This window comes from Mastigoproctus giganteus, chromosome 3 (genome assembly GCF_048544385.1).
Source record: "Mastigoproctus giganteus isolate SK-2022 chromosome 3, ASM4854438v1, whole genome shotgun sequence".
NCBI classification, from domain to species: domain Eukaryota; kingdom Metazoa; phylum Arthropoda; class Arachnida; order Uropygi; family Thelyphonidae; genus Mastigoproctus; species Mastigoproctus giganteus.
The window spans coordinates 244,199,727-244,216,634 of record NC_143577.1 but is presented as its reverse complement, the minus strand read 5'-3'; the positions used below and the strand labels follow the sequence as shown (position 1 = coordinate 244,216,634).

Below are 16,908 nucleotides of genomic sequence, written 5' to 3'. Positions count from 1 at the left end.
AAGTTTGGTGGAGGCAGTATCATGGTGTGGCTTCGGCCCATTAGTCGTTATCGACAAAACCATGAATGCTGTGCAATACCAGGACAGCCTGGACAATTATGCATTTCAATATTATGGCAATACTTCGAGGAAGGTCCATACCTGTATCAGCAAGACAACTCACCATGCCATACTGCTTGGGTTGTAACAGAGTGGTTTGAGGACATGGGTGTGGAAAAGTTGGATTGTCCAGCCCAGAGTTCTGATCTGAACCCTATCGAGCATCTTTGGGATGTATTAGATCATCGAGTATGTACACGTCGAGATCGCCCAAAAAACAAGGTCCAATCAGTTGCTGCGTTAAAAACCGAGTGGAGGAACAGATCACCTGACATTTATAAAAAGCAGGTTGATAGCATGCCGCGAAGACTGAAGGCCATCATAAAAACATCATAAATGGTGTAAGTACTTGTATATATAGAAGGTATGCTTCCGTAGCGATGTGGTAAGGTGCAGGAGTGCAATAGCATATGCTCTTTGACTAGATCTAGGTTGAAGGCTAAATACGGTCGGTCAACCCGCACTGGACCAACGTGGCAGATTGTGATCCATTTCCTCAACTGTCTTGTTGATTAGGCCTCCATCCTGCAGTGGATTGACAATGTTGAGGTAAGCGACATACTTGCGAATCTGGCCCAAAAATGGGTTAACACTGGCATAAAATGCTTTAGGAGGTAGTCTTTAGTGGGGAGTCAATTGCTGCCTCTCTTAATATGATTGGATAGATCCCATCCACCCCAACTGCCTTTTTTATGTTCAGCTTCAAAAATTCCTTTTCCACTCTCCTTTCAGTTATCACAAAGTCATTCAACTACCCATTGAGGTTTGATAAATTTCTGGCATCCCCTCCTCTAAAGAATTCTTCATGTAGATGCAAAATACGTATTCAACTTGTCAGCAACCTGAGATGGATTATCAACAATTAGCCCATTGACATCAAATTGCCAATTAGTCGCATGGTTTTAGGAGCATCAGAGACAGTCAATTTTGCTCAATATGTACACTATCTGTAAATTTGTGTTCTGTGGTCGATTTTCTGTTTTGCTGGAAAAAAACCGAGATTCCGGGAGAAAATTTATGAGACATTCTGATTTGCTGGCCTTCTCTGTATAATTGTTCGTTGTACTCATCAGAGTCATTAAGCATTTTATCACACACTCCTACTCTCAATGTTGTTTTCCAGTGCTTATATCACATCAAACTGATTCAACATTGCACTGTTCACCCACGTCGACTGGTTGCCCTGCCTTAGATTTAAAATGCTTCTTAATTAAGAGCATTACCCTCACCACCCCTCCCTGTATACATTGTACTCCCCAAATTCAGCATCACTTAAGTATAACTAGATAGGATGTTCTTTTGTCTGCAACTCTGTTCAGGCACGATAGGAAGGATTTAGTGATGAAAGCCTTGTAGATTAATTTCAGGTTTGAGGAATTCTGCAAGACTTATGGGGATAAAATTTTCCCAAAATGGCTGGTTGAAGAAATTTATTTTGCAAAGATGGTATTCACTTAAACAGAGGAGGTTTAAGGATTTTTGCTAATATCATTGAGGAAGCATTATTGTCTAAACCAATAAAGTACAAAACTTAATTTTTGTACACAGTAATGCCTGGAGTATTGTCAACAAATTAATTTGAGGTTTCAATCAAATTAACTAATGCTAGTGTAGTGTGACTTATTGAGACTTAGTGCTATTCAGAGACACAAACTGAAAATAAAATGTGACAGAAAAAAATCATCTTTCTATCACAACTCCCTGGTAAATGTAAACCTTCTTTGAACCCCCATTGTAACATGTCAAAATGAATAGCAGATGAAGTTAAGAGTTTAATTGAGCAATGGAAAGAAACAACGGTACAGACCATCGTGTGATTACGATTTGCACGAGTATTATAAGAGAACAAGTAACAAAATCACTGAATGGAGTAAAACAGGAGAAAACTGATTTCGAGAAAGCAGCAGCAGCAAAGGGAGCTAACCATGGGGATATATTTATGTTCCCCTTATGTGAATACAAAAAAGAAGAGAGTAAATCAAGTAGGTCCCTTAATTAGTAGTAGTGAAAGACCCATAGAAAGCCAAACAGAAACAGCAGATGAATCGAACAGCTACTTCTCATCGATATTTAGTCGAAAGCAAACTCGAATCTTAGGCCGACCGGGCTAGCCAGGTGGGTAAAGTGCCTGCCTGGCAACCCAAAGGTCGCGGGTTCGAATCCCGCCTCGGGCTTGGATCAAAGTACTGCAAAAACCTTGGGAGGTGCATTATGGCCACAGAAGCCGATGCGCCAACAACTACCAACCCTCCTTCCTCGAATCTTAGAGGACTTTTAAGTGCCAGATTTCTGTAAAATAGTCTTCAGGATAAACCAGGAGTTCGATGTTAGATCTCCTCTTCTATTTCTGATTTTTATAAATGATTTTGTTGAAGGTATCCCACAGAAACTATCCAAGTTTACTGCTGATTTGATGGTGAGGTAGTTAACATTTCAAGCTATTCCATGCTGCTTCAAAAAGACTTTCATCTGTTGCATATAAATAAATAATTTTTCAGTTTATACTCCGGGACGACCAAACGGTCAGAGGAGTTCACAAGGTAGACAGAATACAAGAAACAGCACCGTGTTTAGCAGTCACGGGCTTGAACCCCGGTCACTCAAGGCACGTGTATTTATGCACCCGCGCGCATGACCACTCGGCTACGGCGGCTGATTATAAGGTCTGTAAAATGGCAACCAAAGTTTAATGCTTCTGACAATATAGTTATGGATTTGGGGAATAGAAATCCTGAAATCACATACAATATAAGCTAGGGAGTCAAGATGATAAACAACTTAGGAGTTATGACTCAATCTAACATATTTGCCATGCAGTATAAACAGGTGAACGGGGATTAGAAGGGCTTATAGTTTTCAAAATGCGGTCTTACCATCGTTAGACTGCAATTGGAAGATTGCACTCTGAAGAAGACAGAACATCTCGAAAGGGTTCAAAGAAGGGCGAGCACATTAGTGATGAGGGCAATCAATGCACCATTATTCTCCAAAAACTCTCAAAATACCGGTTGCAAAACTCGTTGTTGAATGACAATAAACCAGGAAGTTCCAATGATTTTAGAATTTTGCCTTGAACAGCAATTTATAACATAGCAATTTATAATCCAATTCAAAGATTAGTGTTGTAAAGCCTGAATCACTACAGTCTACATTAAGTTCTTTGGTCTTTTTCCTAACTGAAGAAAAGGATCTCGAGACTGTCATTTTCCAAAACCACGAAGTACTTCAAATAGCCTGAGCCAAATATTAAAACTTGATTTTAGACGCAGTTACCGTGGTGTGCCATCTTATTTGGTTCTGTTGCGTTAGCTGTCACTGTTCATAACTGTGTATTCGCTTTTCTGGTTCGGTTGTTGTATGGTTGTAGGAGCATCAGCGACTAAGGCCATATTGCTCCATGTATACCGTCTATAAATTGCGGTTCTGTGGTCGATTATCTGATTTCTGGACGAAAAACCCGAGTTTCTGGGAGAGAGAAACCACACTGTCCTCACCTGAGACCGACTAACTCAGTCACGTTGTGAAAAAAAAAGACTAATAAATATCTCTCTCTGTCGTATCTGAAAAACTTCAACCGACAAGCTCCATTTTGACCCTGATTGCGATGGATTCTTTCAAGACGGCAATACAACTACCAATCTTTCAAAAATTGTGTCTGAATGATTCACGGACAACACCTATTCTAGCAGCCTAATTTTCCAGATCTCAGTCCAATCTGTGAATGTCTAGGACATGTTCCTGTTTGGCTTACAAATATTTGTCTGAGGCAATCTAGCTCAAATACGTTGCTAGACTCCCTCAGACACAATTTGGGTTTGACTAGTGGAATCCATGCCACCACGTACACGGACTATAATTTCGTGTACGTGGATGACCTACTAGATATTGAAAAAAAAAATGTTTCTTAATATTTTGGCCAGTAATTGTATATTGCTATTTATTTAAAATCTATTCCACTTGTCAGAAGAGAGACCTTAAACAGGATCAAAACTAATGGGTAATTGCATACTTTTTAAATAAATAGCAATATAGTTATCTATTGGAACTATGCTCTTTATTTAGAATAGTGCAATACCAAGGTAACTCGTAGGGAAGTGTCCTCACAATAAGATAAATGCACTAAGCAGCAAACTTAGTTGCTAATCATTGCTACTTACAGAACGAGGTTTTACTTTAAAAAGAGAAAGAAACTCTTCTACAATTCGGTATCTTTAGAGTTAATTAATCGAAGAATGTCAAAGAAATTCTTTTATTTATCAATAAACAACAAAACGTGCTTTACTTGGCTTCAAAGGACAAGGCCCTATTGGCTGAAACGTAACTTTTAGCCTTGTGACTATCCAATTATGTGGCACTAGGATCCTAAACGTAATAATAATGTTAGTTACAAACTTCAAAAATACATTGAAAAAATAATTCAAAAAATAATCCAGTCAGAAATCATTCTTTCTCTTGGGAATTATACCGGTTTATCACTGATGAAAGCATGGATGAGTCTATTTACAAAGCAACATCAAAAATATGCATGATTTTCCTAATGAAAATGTGTTCCAGACTGGGAGGGTCAATTATCATCATCGTCTGAAATAATTCCAATCCTTCTTCCAACACATTTCACCGATTTGGTCACTTCTTCTTGAACTAAATTGAACGACATGGCAAGTAGAGCCATGCCAAACAACAGATATAATGAACAAAGTCCCAGAGTCAACTGGGCATCGTCGGAAAGGACGGCTGTTCCAGGCACCAAGTCTCCAAAACCAATTGTCGTGAGAGTAACAAAGCAGAAATAAGAGCTGTCCAGAAAATTCCATTTTTCCCAGAAGGTAAAAAGAACTGCTCCACCACAGATATAACTGACCACTAACATCAAACACAACCACATGGGCACGCTCACTTCCTCTTCCGTATCAGTACTCTGAGATCCGGAATCTTCATCTACAAGAGTGATGTCTGTCTCTTCCAAGCGAAAATTCCAAGGGTCCCTCTCTCCAGGTTTTCCAGTGTGTAGGGGAAGAGGAGGGGGAGGCAACCGAGAACAATGAACATCTCTCGCTGAAATACTGTACACGTGTCCCGGCTCTGCTCGACCAACAGTGGGCGGAGGTAAGTCCATGGTAAGGTCTTCTGCATTCTGCAAAACATATTTGTTTGAAATAATAGGCACAAGAGTTATGTCGACACGATCGTGGCACTTGACCGATCTCCGAGGAGAGTGGACGGGAGCCAAGCGACTTGGACTCAGACGAATGGACCGCGCTGATGCGGGAGATCCAGCAACTAGTGGACGAGGGGGTGGAGGAGGAATAGGAGGAGGAGTGAGCTCGCCAGAACTAAATTCTTCCGCAGATAATGGGGCTGTGTAGTAACTGCTCCGACTCGTGCTGTCTGCGGGAGGAGATTCCTGTTGAACTGCACCATAGTCCGGTATGCTAGAAGGTGGTATGTTGGTGGGATATCGATGATGGCCGTAGCGTACCCGTTCTTTCCGTCGTGTCTTGGGTTTGACGCATAAGTAGCAGCACACTTTCCAGTAAAGGAACTTGAATGAATGGGCCATGGCGTCCCCGATGTTGGACAGACAAAGAAGCAACAGAGGAATGCCGATGATGGCATACAGGATTGTCACCACTTTGCCCCAGGGAGTCTTAGGGGCGATGTTTCCGTAACCTGGAGGGAAGAAATTACTAAAGTTATTTATCCATGCACATTTATTTTATATATTAATTAGATAAACAACATTAAACTTATCAAGATTTTATTCAGTGAAATGTTTATCATTTGATTAAAAAGATCCCATCTATTATCTTTTAAGCTTCTGGCATAACCTTTCGGAGAAGACGTATTCAATGATTGAACGTTCTACGTAGCTCAGGAGCGATATATTGGAAATATATTGAAAACTTCCTCATGTTTGAATTATTAAATTGATTTATAATATCTCTTCTGAAATGAAAAACGAAGTTTGGTTGTATCAAAAGTTTTAAGTCCATAAAACATTGATAACGATCCGATTCTTCACTCCACTTACAATGAAAGCTGTAACTACCATCTTCGTTTTTGATTGCAGTGATTGAACAAAAGATCCAACGTAACATTCATTACACTCAGCAAAGCATGAAACTAAACGTCTATATATTAAAATCCGTCGGTGCCTAGCCATCTACCCATGTTTTCTCTTTCATCATTAAATAAACAAAACCAAACATGCTAGAAGGATGATTCTAGATGATTTTACTTTCAAGTTAAATATAACATGTTCGATTCAATGTTGACAAAACCTAATATTTATAAAAGTTTTTTTTATATATCGTTTGGTACCGATGTTTATAGACGTTTTTTTATATATCGTTTGGCACTGATGTTTATAGAGGTTTTTTTATATATCGTTTGGCACTGATATTTATAGACTTTTTTATATATATCGTTTGGTTAAAATGTATGCTTTCTAAGGATAATTTATTATTGGTTCTATTATAAGTAAAGGCAAAGTCATTATTCATGTGCAAGACCGTTTTTAGATGTTATTCGAAAAATATAAATAAAAAAGCAGAATTATTTTATTTATATGTTAAAATTGTAAAAAAAATACAAATAAAAAAATTACTGATAAAAATAAAGTTCGCAGAAGACGAAGAAGAGAAAAAAAATCAAAATTACTGATTTCGCTAGATTAGAAATAAGAAATTAAACATAAATTGAATACACATTAGTCGTTATATATTTATAGCGATTTCTAATATAGTTTTAGAAATTATATTTCATATCATACATCAGGAGGTACCTGAAATTAAGCTTTTTTATAACAAACTCAAATTTTATTTTATCTTCTATATATTTCTTCTTTTTATCTTCTATATCCCTTTTTCGGGGAAACTTCTTTTTTCTGCCAAACTACCCATAACTTTATTACAAAATCGCTTGGCACGATTGTAGCGAATAGCGCCACCTGTCACAAATCACATAAAATTACTATATCAGAAAAAAATATATATAATAAATCGAGTGTTTATTCCATTAGCGTCAATTAGTGTATATGTTAATCTAAAAACTTTCCCTTTCGCACCAAGTGAACTTCGCGCACAATGCCCACACTTACACAGATATGGACTAATAACTGGGCAGCATATTTCCGCATGTGTCACGCTTATTCATCCCCAACTGACAGCCACTTGTACAATATAGGTCAACGTTTTATAGTCAGATGTACGAACTAAAAGGGCAAGTATTTGATTGCACGACTTATTTCACAGAATATGGGCGCATGCCCCACTAATATTACAATGAATAATAGTGAATATCGAAATTTCAATTTCATACTTGCACTAGGTGATTTTAAAGTTGACTATTAAAACTTTAGATAGCAACAAACAGTAAAAATTAATCTAAAAATTACTTTTACGTACAATGAAAATAGTTTCTGGAGTATTTACAATTATAACAAAATTCGCAAGCGTCATCAAGTATCCAAACGATGTAAATTACAATCATAAAATCGCACGAGTACGTCAAAATATCCAAAAGATGTAAATTACAATCATAACAAAATACGCAGGAGTACGTCATACATCTAAACGATGTAAATTACAATCATAAAATACGCAGGAGTACGTCAAATATCTAAACGATGTAAATTACAATCATAACAAAATACATACGAATACGTCAAGTGTCCAAATAATGAACAAGAGTCACTCTACTGCATGTTGAACGATTGCTACTGATATAGCGCTCGCAAAGAATGAAGAAGGGAAGACCTTGATGGTGATGTAGTGCACACATCCTGTTTAGATCCAACCAAGGATGAAGCACTTTTTATACCAAGGATGAATAATTACCTGGATGCTCTCTCTCGCTCGCTCACTCACACGATTCTCCTTCGTCCAAAAAACCATGAGAATAGTCACGCAGTGAAACTGACCTCGGGTTATGTGAAGAGTTACGCCTGCAGTTTTGCTTCTGTGACTCTCCTGAAAAACGCATAATGACCGTATTTTATATTTTACTACGCATACCTGCTCACCCCTGCTTCATTAATTAATTTTCAAGCAGCCTTTTATTCAAGTGCGAGTCATTAACGATATTCAACAGGACATCAACAGATTTAAGCTCTCTTAATGCCAGTAACATACACACATTTTATAAATCTCTGAAGGCAGAGGTGTGCTGTTATGGGCTCACCTGTCTGTTTTTAATAGGACAGCTTGCCCAATCCATTAAGACAGTTGTGTATGATCAGGAGATAGTCTCAGCGATCTCCATATTAAAACTTGACCAACAGATTGTAATTGTCTAGAGTGAATATCAACAACAAACAGTATCTAATATGGCGATAACTTTGCAAGAGGATTTTATCTCCCATGCGCGTTTTACACTCCACTTCTCGTTTTCACAAAACGCTTATAGTTTTGTGATTACAAAACTGGCTTATAGTGTTAACTGATTGGCATTAAAATAAGCTATTAATATGCAGATTTTTTATGAGAATATCACCCCCCCCCCTTTCCTGATACACCCATCCAGTTTTGGTTTTACCTTCAATAGCTTGGCGGCTTAAAAAACGAACCAGAGCATAAACTGTAACAAAATAACATCCTGTTGTGTGTTCAAGGACGTGGGAATAGATTTGCATATACACAAACTCCAAATAGCAGCAGTAACTGAAAAAACATCGCAGATTTTATCAATTCGTACAGACTATTCAGTTTGCAATTTCCTCAAGAAAACATGCAATTCAAATGGCTAAAAATCTCTGTTAAGAAACATAGTTCATTACTTTGCATAATTAAAACCTTATAATTCCACAGAAGGATAGTAAGATTGCAGTCTAACATCAATGTTTCGTATCAGGTCTAACACCTGATACGAAATGCACTACACTCCCAAATATTTGCCCTCGTGGCACAGTTGGTTGGATCGCCGTCCTCCCCACACCGTGTGGAAAAGGCCTGAGTTCGGTTCCGTGGTGACTTTTTATGGGCCTTTTTCACAACCAATCACACACTCTCTTTGAAATTCTTTGTTAGAACAGCGCACCTTGGTAAGTAGAATTTTCCAAACCTACATTCGACCACTTAACCTGAACAATATGTACTAGTCGCCCCAAAAGAACTCTTTTCATCGTTCCAGAATAGATATTTTGTTGCACTACAGTACCCCTAAGAAGATAAAATTTTGAATTCACACATAGTCTCAGTCTTCCCCTGGACGAAGTAAGAAACCACTTAAACCAGAAGGTACATATGGGAAGGTGATCAACTAAGTTTAGATCCAAACTTAGCAGGTCCCATTGTGTACCAAAATTTTGATTCTCCGTGCACCGGATTGCTATAGTAGGCACTTATTCAGAAAATCATTTGATTAGGGACCTTCTAATTCATCTAGAGGGCGTTCGAGTCTATGTTTGGATTCAAAATTAATGCTCTCCAGGGAATTTAACTTCCAGGGATGTAGCACTAGATAAAACAACAACAATTCTTTAATCAAGTTATCATCAACAATATTTTTCGAAAAGATAAATAGTTAACCAAGTTCTTTTTTAACTTCAAATTAAATTATTCAAAGCATCATCAAAACGAATTACATAGTGCTATTTTTCTGGGTTATCAAGATGTTTGTCAGCTAGTATGTATCGTATTTATTCAGTCCAAAATGTCCAGACCAATACTGTGACCTTCTTCACAGTATTGGTCTTCATTAACATGAAATCAAAAGTTTTTGTAATTAAAATTCTGACATTCATATTAAATGGTACATTCCATTAATTACTACATACATCTCTAAAGTAAAACGCTACCAGTTCCTAGATTTCAGCGGTCCATGACATTTGGAGAGGCCTGGATTTAACTTCTAGACCTCTCAAAATTCCATGTAAAACTGCAGAAATGCTTAAACTCATCCGCACTAGAAGTTGAAAATATCCGATCTCAGGCAGAGGGATTAGGGACTCCAGCCCCCCAGCTGTCTCGTGAGTTATTCCATGTTTTGAGAGAGATAATACCCAGTAAAGACCATATGAACAATCATTATGATCAAAGTATTCAGTGAGCCTAAAACAATCAACGAACTAAGATATCAAACATACTTAACCAAGAAATATCACGAAAAAAAAAAAGGTCATCCTTACCAGTTGATTGCACGAAATTCCAACAAAGAGATGCAATTCAGCTCAAAGTCTTTCTACCGTTTCAGATTTGGCTACTGCTGTCCGATGCGTCGCAGGCAAAATCCTTACATTAATGAATACTTAAAACAGTAGCAGGTGTTTTTCCCAAGACACCTACAACCCTTTTCAGTCACAAACAAGGAAAGAAAAATTGGATGTTATTAAAATACAAAGCGGCTGCTTGACGACCTTGATATCATCACACATATCTATCACCTGTCTGGTACTGACCTTGCCAGTAAAAGATGGGCGTTGTTTATCATGTAGACTGCCAGGATTTAACTCGGTTGCGCACGAAAGAAGAGATAAGAATAATTGGCAATGACTCTCCAATAAAAACAATTTTAACTCACTATTAAATATTAGCATTGTGATCTTCCAATATGAAAACAGACCAGCTCTCCATTTTCCTGGAGGAAGTTTGCATATCGTTACAAGCACTGGGAAGTACGACACAATAGAAAATCAGACAAGTCTCGCAAATAGCTGTGTTTACATCCAAAATTTTCCTTTTACCCTGTGGTTGTTGACTACATGGGGCCAAATGATGGGTTCCCCATCGGTTTTCATTAGTGAGCGCTGGGAAGGAGGACACGCTTTGGCCAACTGTATAATGACATGAGTAGATGGCGCAACAGAAACGTAAGAAGGAATAAAAATGAGGTTTGGGAAAACACAAATAAAAGTAAAATTTTACCGGGAGAATGCAAACAACGCAAATTTCAATAGCTCTTTTTAATAAACCGCTATTAAAGGCTAGTCGTAAAGTGGTTTGCATTTGTTTTTCATGGAGGAAAGAATTGGGTTGAAACATCAGAAAACACATGATTATAACCGGTTGAAGCCAATTTTGTTATTTCTACTTTGTAAAACGCCACGATTAAGTTAATAAATCGGAAGGTAGAAGTATTTTCGTATGACCTACATGGTCCTTTCCGAAGCTGGACTTGTGAGGTCTTGTTTATAGAAGCGAATGTGCAGTTGGATTACTGAATTAAATTCGATGATGGATGGCTGTAAATGTAAACTTAAACCCTTGTGTAATAATGACAATGATGACTGCTTCTTTTAATGACTTTGCTTTGTGCTTAATGACCTTGGTTTCAATAGGTTAATAATGGGTTGGACATGCGAACACAAACACTGTATTCTAATGTTGAAAGCATAAAAGACTGTAAAGTAAACAAAAGATTTTTAGGTTTGAATTTTTCCTTAATTCCTTTGAATGGGACAAAGGACCTCGTGAGTAGCACAGCTGGTATGTTCGCCATCCTTCCCTACACCGGGTGGAAAAGACCTGAGTACCCCGTACCTTAAAGAGTCCTTTACACGGTTGATAAAAATTGTAATAGATGCTGAAATTGTCCGCCTCCTTCTTGAATAATGCGCAAACTCTTATCCTCATATTTGACGACATCTTTTGTGATATTTGAACATCTGTGTTCTCAGTTTTATTCTGTGTTGGATTCCAGTTCCTCCAATGTGTGTAGGGATTATTTTTTATACACTTAGCCTTTCAAATAGCTTTACAAATTATAATAAACTGACGAAGTTTGGAGAGCCATAAATTTTTAGAATACGTCATAATGGATTCCTCACAAACGTCATTTTGGGTTACGTGAATCTTGATTCACTCTGTATAATATTACACCCCTTGCCAGAATATTAGAAAACCATTCCGTTTGCATTGAGATTACGGGGAAAGAAAAAAACAGATCTGGAAATCCAGAATATGGTCACATCTCGATACTCTAATACCACCAGCATAGCCAAAAACCAAAACTCATTTGCATTCAGTGGTCCACATACAAGACATACTCGAAAACAACAGATTGCTTGTATTGCATACTGAGATGAGATTATCTCCATTATGTCAAGCAAATCAACGATGCAATCCAAAGTAGACAATTTTATCATTGTGAGGACCAGGCACCGTAACAATTTCCAGCTGGTGTTGTTCGCTGCTGTGGGCTTTACTGCTGTTCATCCTTGTGGATGTTCTCATCCGGCTTCTATTAATTCATTTCTGAGCAAGCTTCCTGCTTTCGTATTAAGAGCTTATGTGACATGGATTACCTGTATTTTATACTTTTTTTTTATTAGTGCAGAGTTGTTCCAAAATTACGTACATAATTTCTTTAATGGTCATAACAAAATTACCTTTAATCTGATAATACGTCTGTGAATGTTGCTCATGCCGTTCTTCCTAACAGTTTGAAATTTCTGCTAGAGGATTTTTCATCCAGCAAATCTAAAACTTACCATGCAATACACAATTTACAGAAATGGTAAGTTAAAGCACAATAATCTAACAAAATTAACATTTAGTAAGAATGTTAATAAAATATAATTGAAAGATTATTATAATAAAAACGAATGTCTAAGATGGTAAGAGATTTGATGTCAAGGTCATCAAACGTTTAATGACAAGAAATTCGGTTCCATTGCCATCGGCACGAGAACAATTTTACATCACCATCCGAAATCTGAGCATAAGCTAAATTATCGTGCAACATAAATGCCAGCAGAGGGACAGGTAGGGGTATCCAACTTGAGATGAAGCTTAAGGCCACAGAATATCAAAATACATCACTAGACAGACGTGATGATTTCAAAATCCCACTTTCAATGTTTCGAAAGTAGGCTAAACAATGGAGGAGACTCACTAGTTGAGAAACACTGTATTTGCAATTTAATGACAATAACGAAATGTTTCTTGAATTAATAAAATAAACCCCACTAAGGCCTACTGGGACGACGACGACAACAACAACAACAAAAAGCATCCGATATAAAACTGGGGCAATAGTGATGACATTTCTTCGAAAGATTGCAAAAATATCAAATTATCAAAGAGGGGGGGTGGGGGAATTAGAATAATTAAGAAATAGTGCGAGGCGTGGCAATAAAGTTCCCGAACTGTTGCGGTTATGCTCGATGAGTTTCAAAATAAACGGAAGTGGTATGTTGTAGTTCAAACTTCCTCCAACAGATGGTGGCAGAGATTGTCCATTAAGTTGACAGGTTGCAAGAAACAACCAGTTTCGTTAAAAGAGTTAACGTTCCGTGTCACAATTTTGCAATGGAGCAGCGAACGAATATCAACGAAGTGTCAGAGCATGCAGTGGACTTCAAAATCATCGCCAAGGCCCAAAAAAAAAAAAAGTTTCGTTTACATAAGTCCAGGATCAAGACGATGCTGATTATGCGACAAACAGGATGTGCTTCACAAGAAATTTTTACCTGAAGAGGAGACAGTCAATGCTGTTTTCTACGTATATGTGCTTCAAACAGTAGTGAAGCGCGTTTCCTGGATGAGATCGTCATTTCGAGAGAAAGGCAGCCGGTTCTTGTTGCACGACAAAGCCCTTGTCCATTCCTCATTTATTGTGAAGACATTTTTGATGAAACATGGTATTGTACAGATCAACCAACTACACTACTCCCCGATCTAGCACCAGGCAGACGTCTTCCTCTTTCTCAAGATGGAAACTGCCCTCAAAGGAAAGAGATTTCAAGATGTTGAGGACAAAGAAAAACGTAACCGCCGAACTAAATATCATCTCTTTGGAAAACTTCACTAACTCTTTTCAGAAACGTTTAGAACGGTGTAAGAAGTGCATTCAATCAGGTGGTGATTATTTGAATAAAAATAAAAGCATTTTTGAGCTTCTTCACTTCGTGTTCTTTTAATTGCACCAATCCATGAACTTTATTGCCACACCTCGTCTAATGCAAAGCACAGTGCAAAAACATCATGGAGATATCGGAGAAGAGAAATAGATAAAAAAAAATAATAATAAAATAAACAAGATATGATCTAGAACAGGTATTCCAAGGTCCAAAGCCTTCAAGAGGAAGGACAAGACAGCGATAATGGCCAGGAACAACGAATAAACATGGAAAAATGCAATTTCCCGAGATAAGATAGCTACAAGGATTGTTATCACAAACACCATTTGATATTTCGCAATTAAGCTCATTAAGCGCATGGTCCAGATATTTTAAAGACAAAGGAGAGATATCGCAGAGTTCGTTCTGTAAATTACAGCATGAACAACATGGAAACTAAAAGCTAAAATAAACTATGTACTACGTCAAAATTGAAAGTCAAAGCGATATTGATTTGTATTTTTCGAGAAACAAAAACCTTGTGGGTAATCCCACAAGGTCTCCAGGACAAACCAATCAATTTACCCGGAATCGTTAGAACGTCTGAAAAAATACGTTTTATGGACAATACAACAGGATTCTTCATCACCACCATGCAGAATATGGCGCTCTGAGAGAAGTTTCAGTAACAAAACAAAATCACTGTGATTGGGTCTTGCCTACTTACAATTTTTTTCTTATTTCGTTTTTTGAAAGACATAAAACAATGAAAAGAACTCGTTTTGAATCAGTAGCAGCATACAAAAAGTCGTCACCAAGGAGCAATACGGCCTTTCAGAAACTACTTTCAATGGTGATTACTCTGAAGGCATTGCAAAACACAACTATCAAATTTGGACTCATTTTTTATTGCTTTAATATCCTGGAACAAGGACATATCCAGCCCTTTTTTTTTTTTTTTTTTTGGAGGAGGAGAGCATGCATATGAAAATAAGGATACTCTAGTCGGGAGCAGGAGGGATAACAGCATACAAAAAACTGTTTTGTTTATAGAGAATGAAGAATTATAATACGCAAGAACATGAATTCGAAATAACCTTAAGGATTTCCAAATCTCTCCCGGATCTGTCCTTGTCAAGGATGTAGTTGTAGTAAAGTTTTAGGAGCATCAGCGACTAAGGCCATATTGCTATGTGAATATTGCGTGTGTTCTGGGGGCGATTTTCTATTTGCTGGACAAAAAACCATGCTACCTTCGCCTGAGATTGACTAATTCAACTACGTTGTGAAAAAGGCCCATAAAATTCCTCCTATCATCGACGGGACTCGAACTCAGGTCTTTTCCACCCGGTGGAGGAGGACGGCAATTCTGCCAACTGCGCTACCACGATGGTCCTTGTCTAAGAACTTTACAAATAAGAACTCACAAGAACTCGTATAAATAAGCTCCTAGAACTGTATGCTTCAATATCGGTAGGGTAACTTCAATAATATAATGATTTAAAATCAATGGTTTTCAAAATGTTCCAGAACGAAATCGTTTTGTGGACGTTAGTAGTAATTTCGTGACATAAAAGTACGAGATCAGAAATGCATTATTTAAATTAAGAAATACTTCCAAGGAATTTGTTGGGGTTTTAGGAGCATCAGCGACTAAGACCATATTGCTCCGTGTCTGTAAATTGCGTGTGTTCTGAGGTCGATTTTCTGTTTGCTGGATGAAAACCCCAAGTTTCCGGGAGAAAAAACATGCTTCCCTCGCTCGAGACCGACTAACTCAGTCACATAAACATAATCAAACAAACATTTATTATTAGAAAAGTAATCGCACACTACTTTTAACACGCTGGAATGCGAATTCATTTAATAAAGTATTTAATGGGAGAAGGGGGAGAATCAATATTTATTATTTATTTATCACTTTTATTTTCACTGGTAAAGCGATAACATTAATAGATAAACACTACCTTTGGTAAAAATCAACATATTAGAAGAAACGTTGTGACTGGGGTTCCTTCTCTCCCCCCCATCCATGAAAGTTTGTTAGTCCGATGGCCTGACTACAGTTTATACAAGTTCAATGAAACCAGCTCTATTTCGAGCAAACCAATCAATCTTTGAGAGAATTTTATCACATAATTTCTTGCAAAATGTAGTGGCATTCCATCATATAGGACACAAAAGATGTTTCTGCCAGATAACGTTAGAATGTGAAGTAATTGCTGATGATTTGTCACTGGTAGTCAAAAATACAAAACATGGCGCAGGGTAGTGACATTTTAATCAATTTATTATTTCTCCAAGAACGCTGAATAAATTAAGATATTAATTAATGGAATTACAATTAAAGCGGAGCTCAGATGTGATCTTAAAACCACTACTTGGTCTCCTTGTTTGAAAGCAATAATAAATATGTATGTGAATCTGATATAATTTAATATTTAAAAATTTTTGAACAGTCCCTTAGATTAACACTTTAGGCTTGCAGGCCAATCTAAAATCCAAATAAAAAATAAATAATAAATAAATAAATAAATAATGCGGACAAAGTGCTTGGGTCCTTAGTCAGGGCACCTGAACGCATATATTTATAGTCCGACCCAAACTAAAACTATGTTCCAAATACCTGGAATGTATTATCAATAATAACACAAAGTAAACTGTACTATGCAAAAATTCTTAAATAAAAATATTCTTAAATTTTTATTAAATGATATAATAAAATTAAAACAAAAATTCAATACATGCTTAAGTAACAAGAAATTAAAAAGAAAAAGCACAAACTGTGATAGTACTTCCGCTTCCCGTTATTTACATGCAGACATAAATAGGGCATTTACATACCAACATATACCTGGAGTAAAACCCATTCTAGCGCGAATTACCGAGGAAAAACACAGTTTCCATGCACAGCAGGATATATATATAAGGAAATATTTTCATATATACGATAAAGAAATTTTATTAAACCATAAAACACGAAATTTAAATCATTTCTAATTTATACGAATATCTCGATACAACAGTGTAAA

At 37.1% G+C, this 16,908-nt stretch overlaps 1 protein-coding gene across 1 annotated transcript in view; it reads right to left on the bottom strand.

Moving 5' to 3' along the window:
- Window positions 1-4,391: 4,391 nt before the first annotated feature.
- The window catches only part of LOC150088989 (potassium channel subfamily K member 18-like), a 69,773-nt gene continuing 57,256 nt past the window's right edge, over window positions 4,392-16,908 (bottom strand). The window contains exon 3 of the mRNA XM_090370988.1: window positions 4,392-5,769. Coding sequence (XP_090227114.1) covers window positions 4,664-5,769 — 1,106 coding nt within the window. The 3' untranslated portion in view covers window positions 4,392-4,663. The remainder of the gene's footprint in view (window positions 5,770-16,908) is intronic.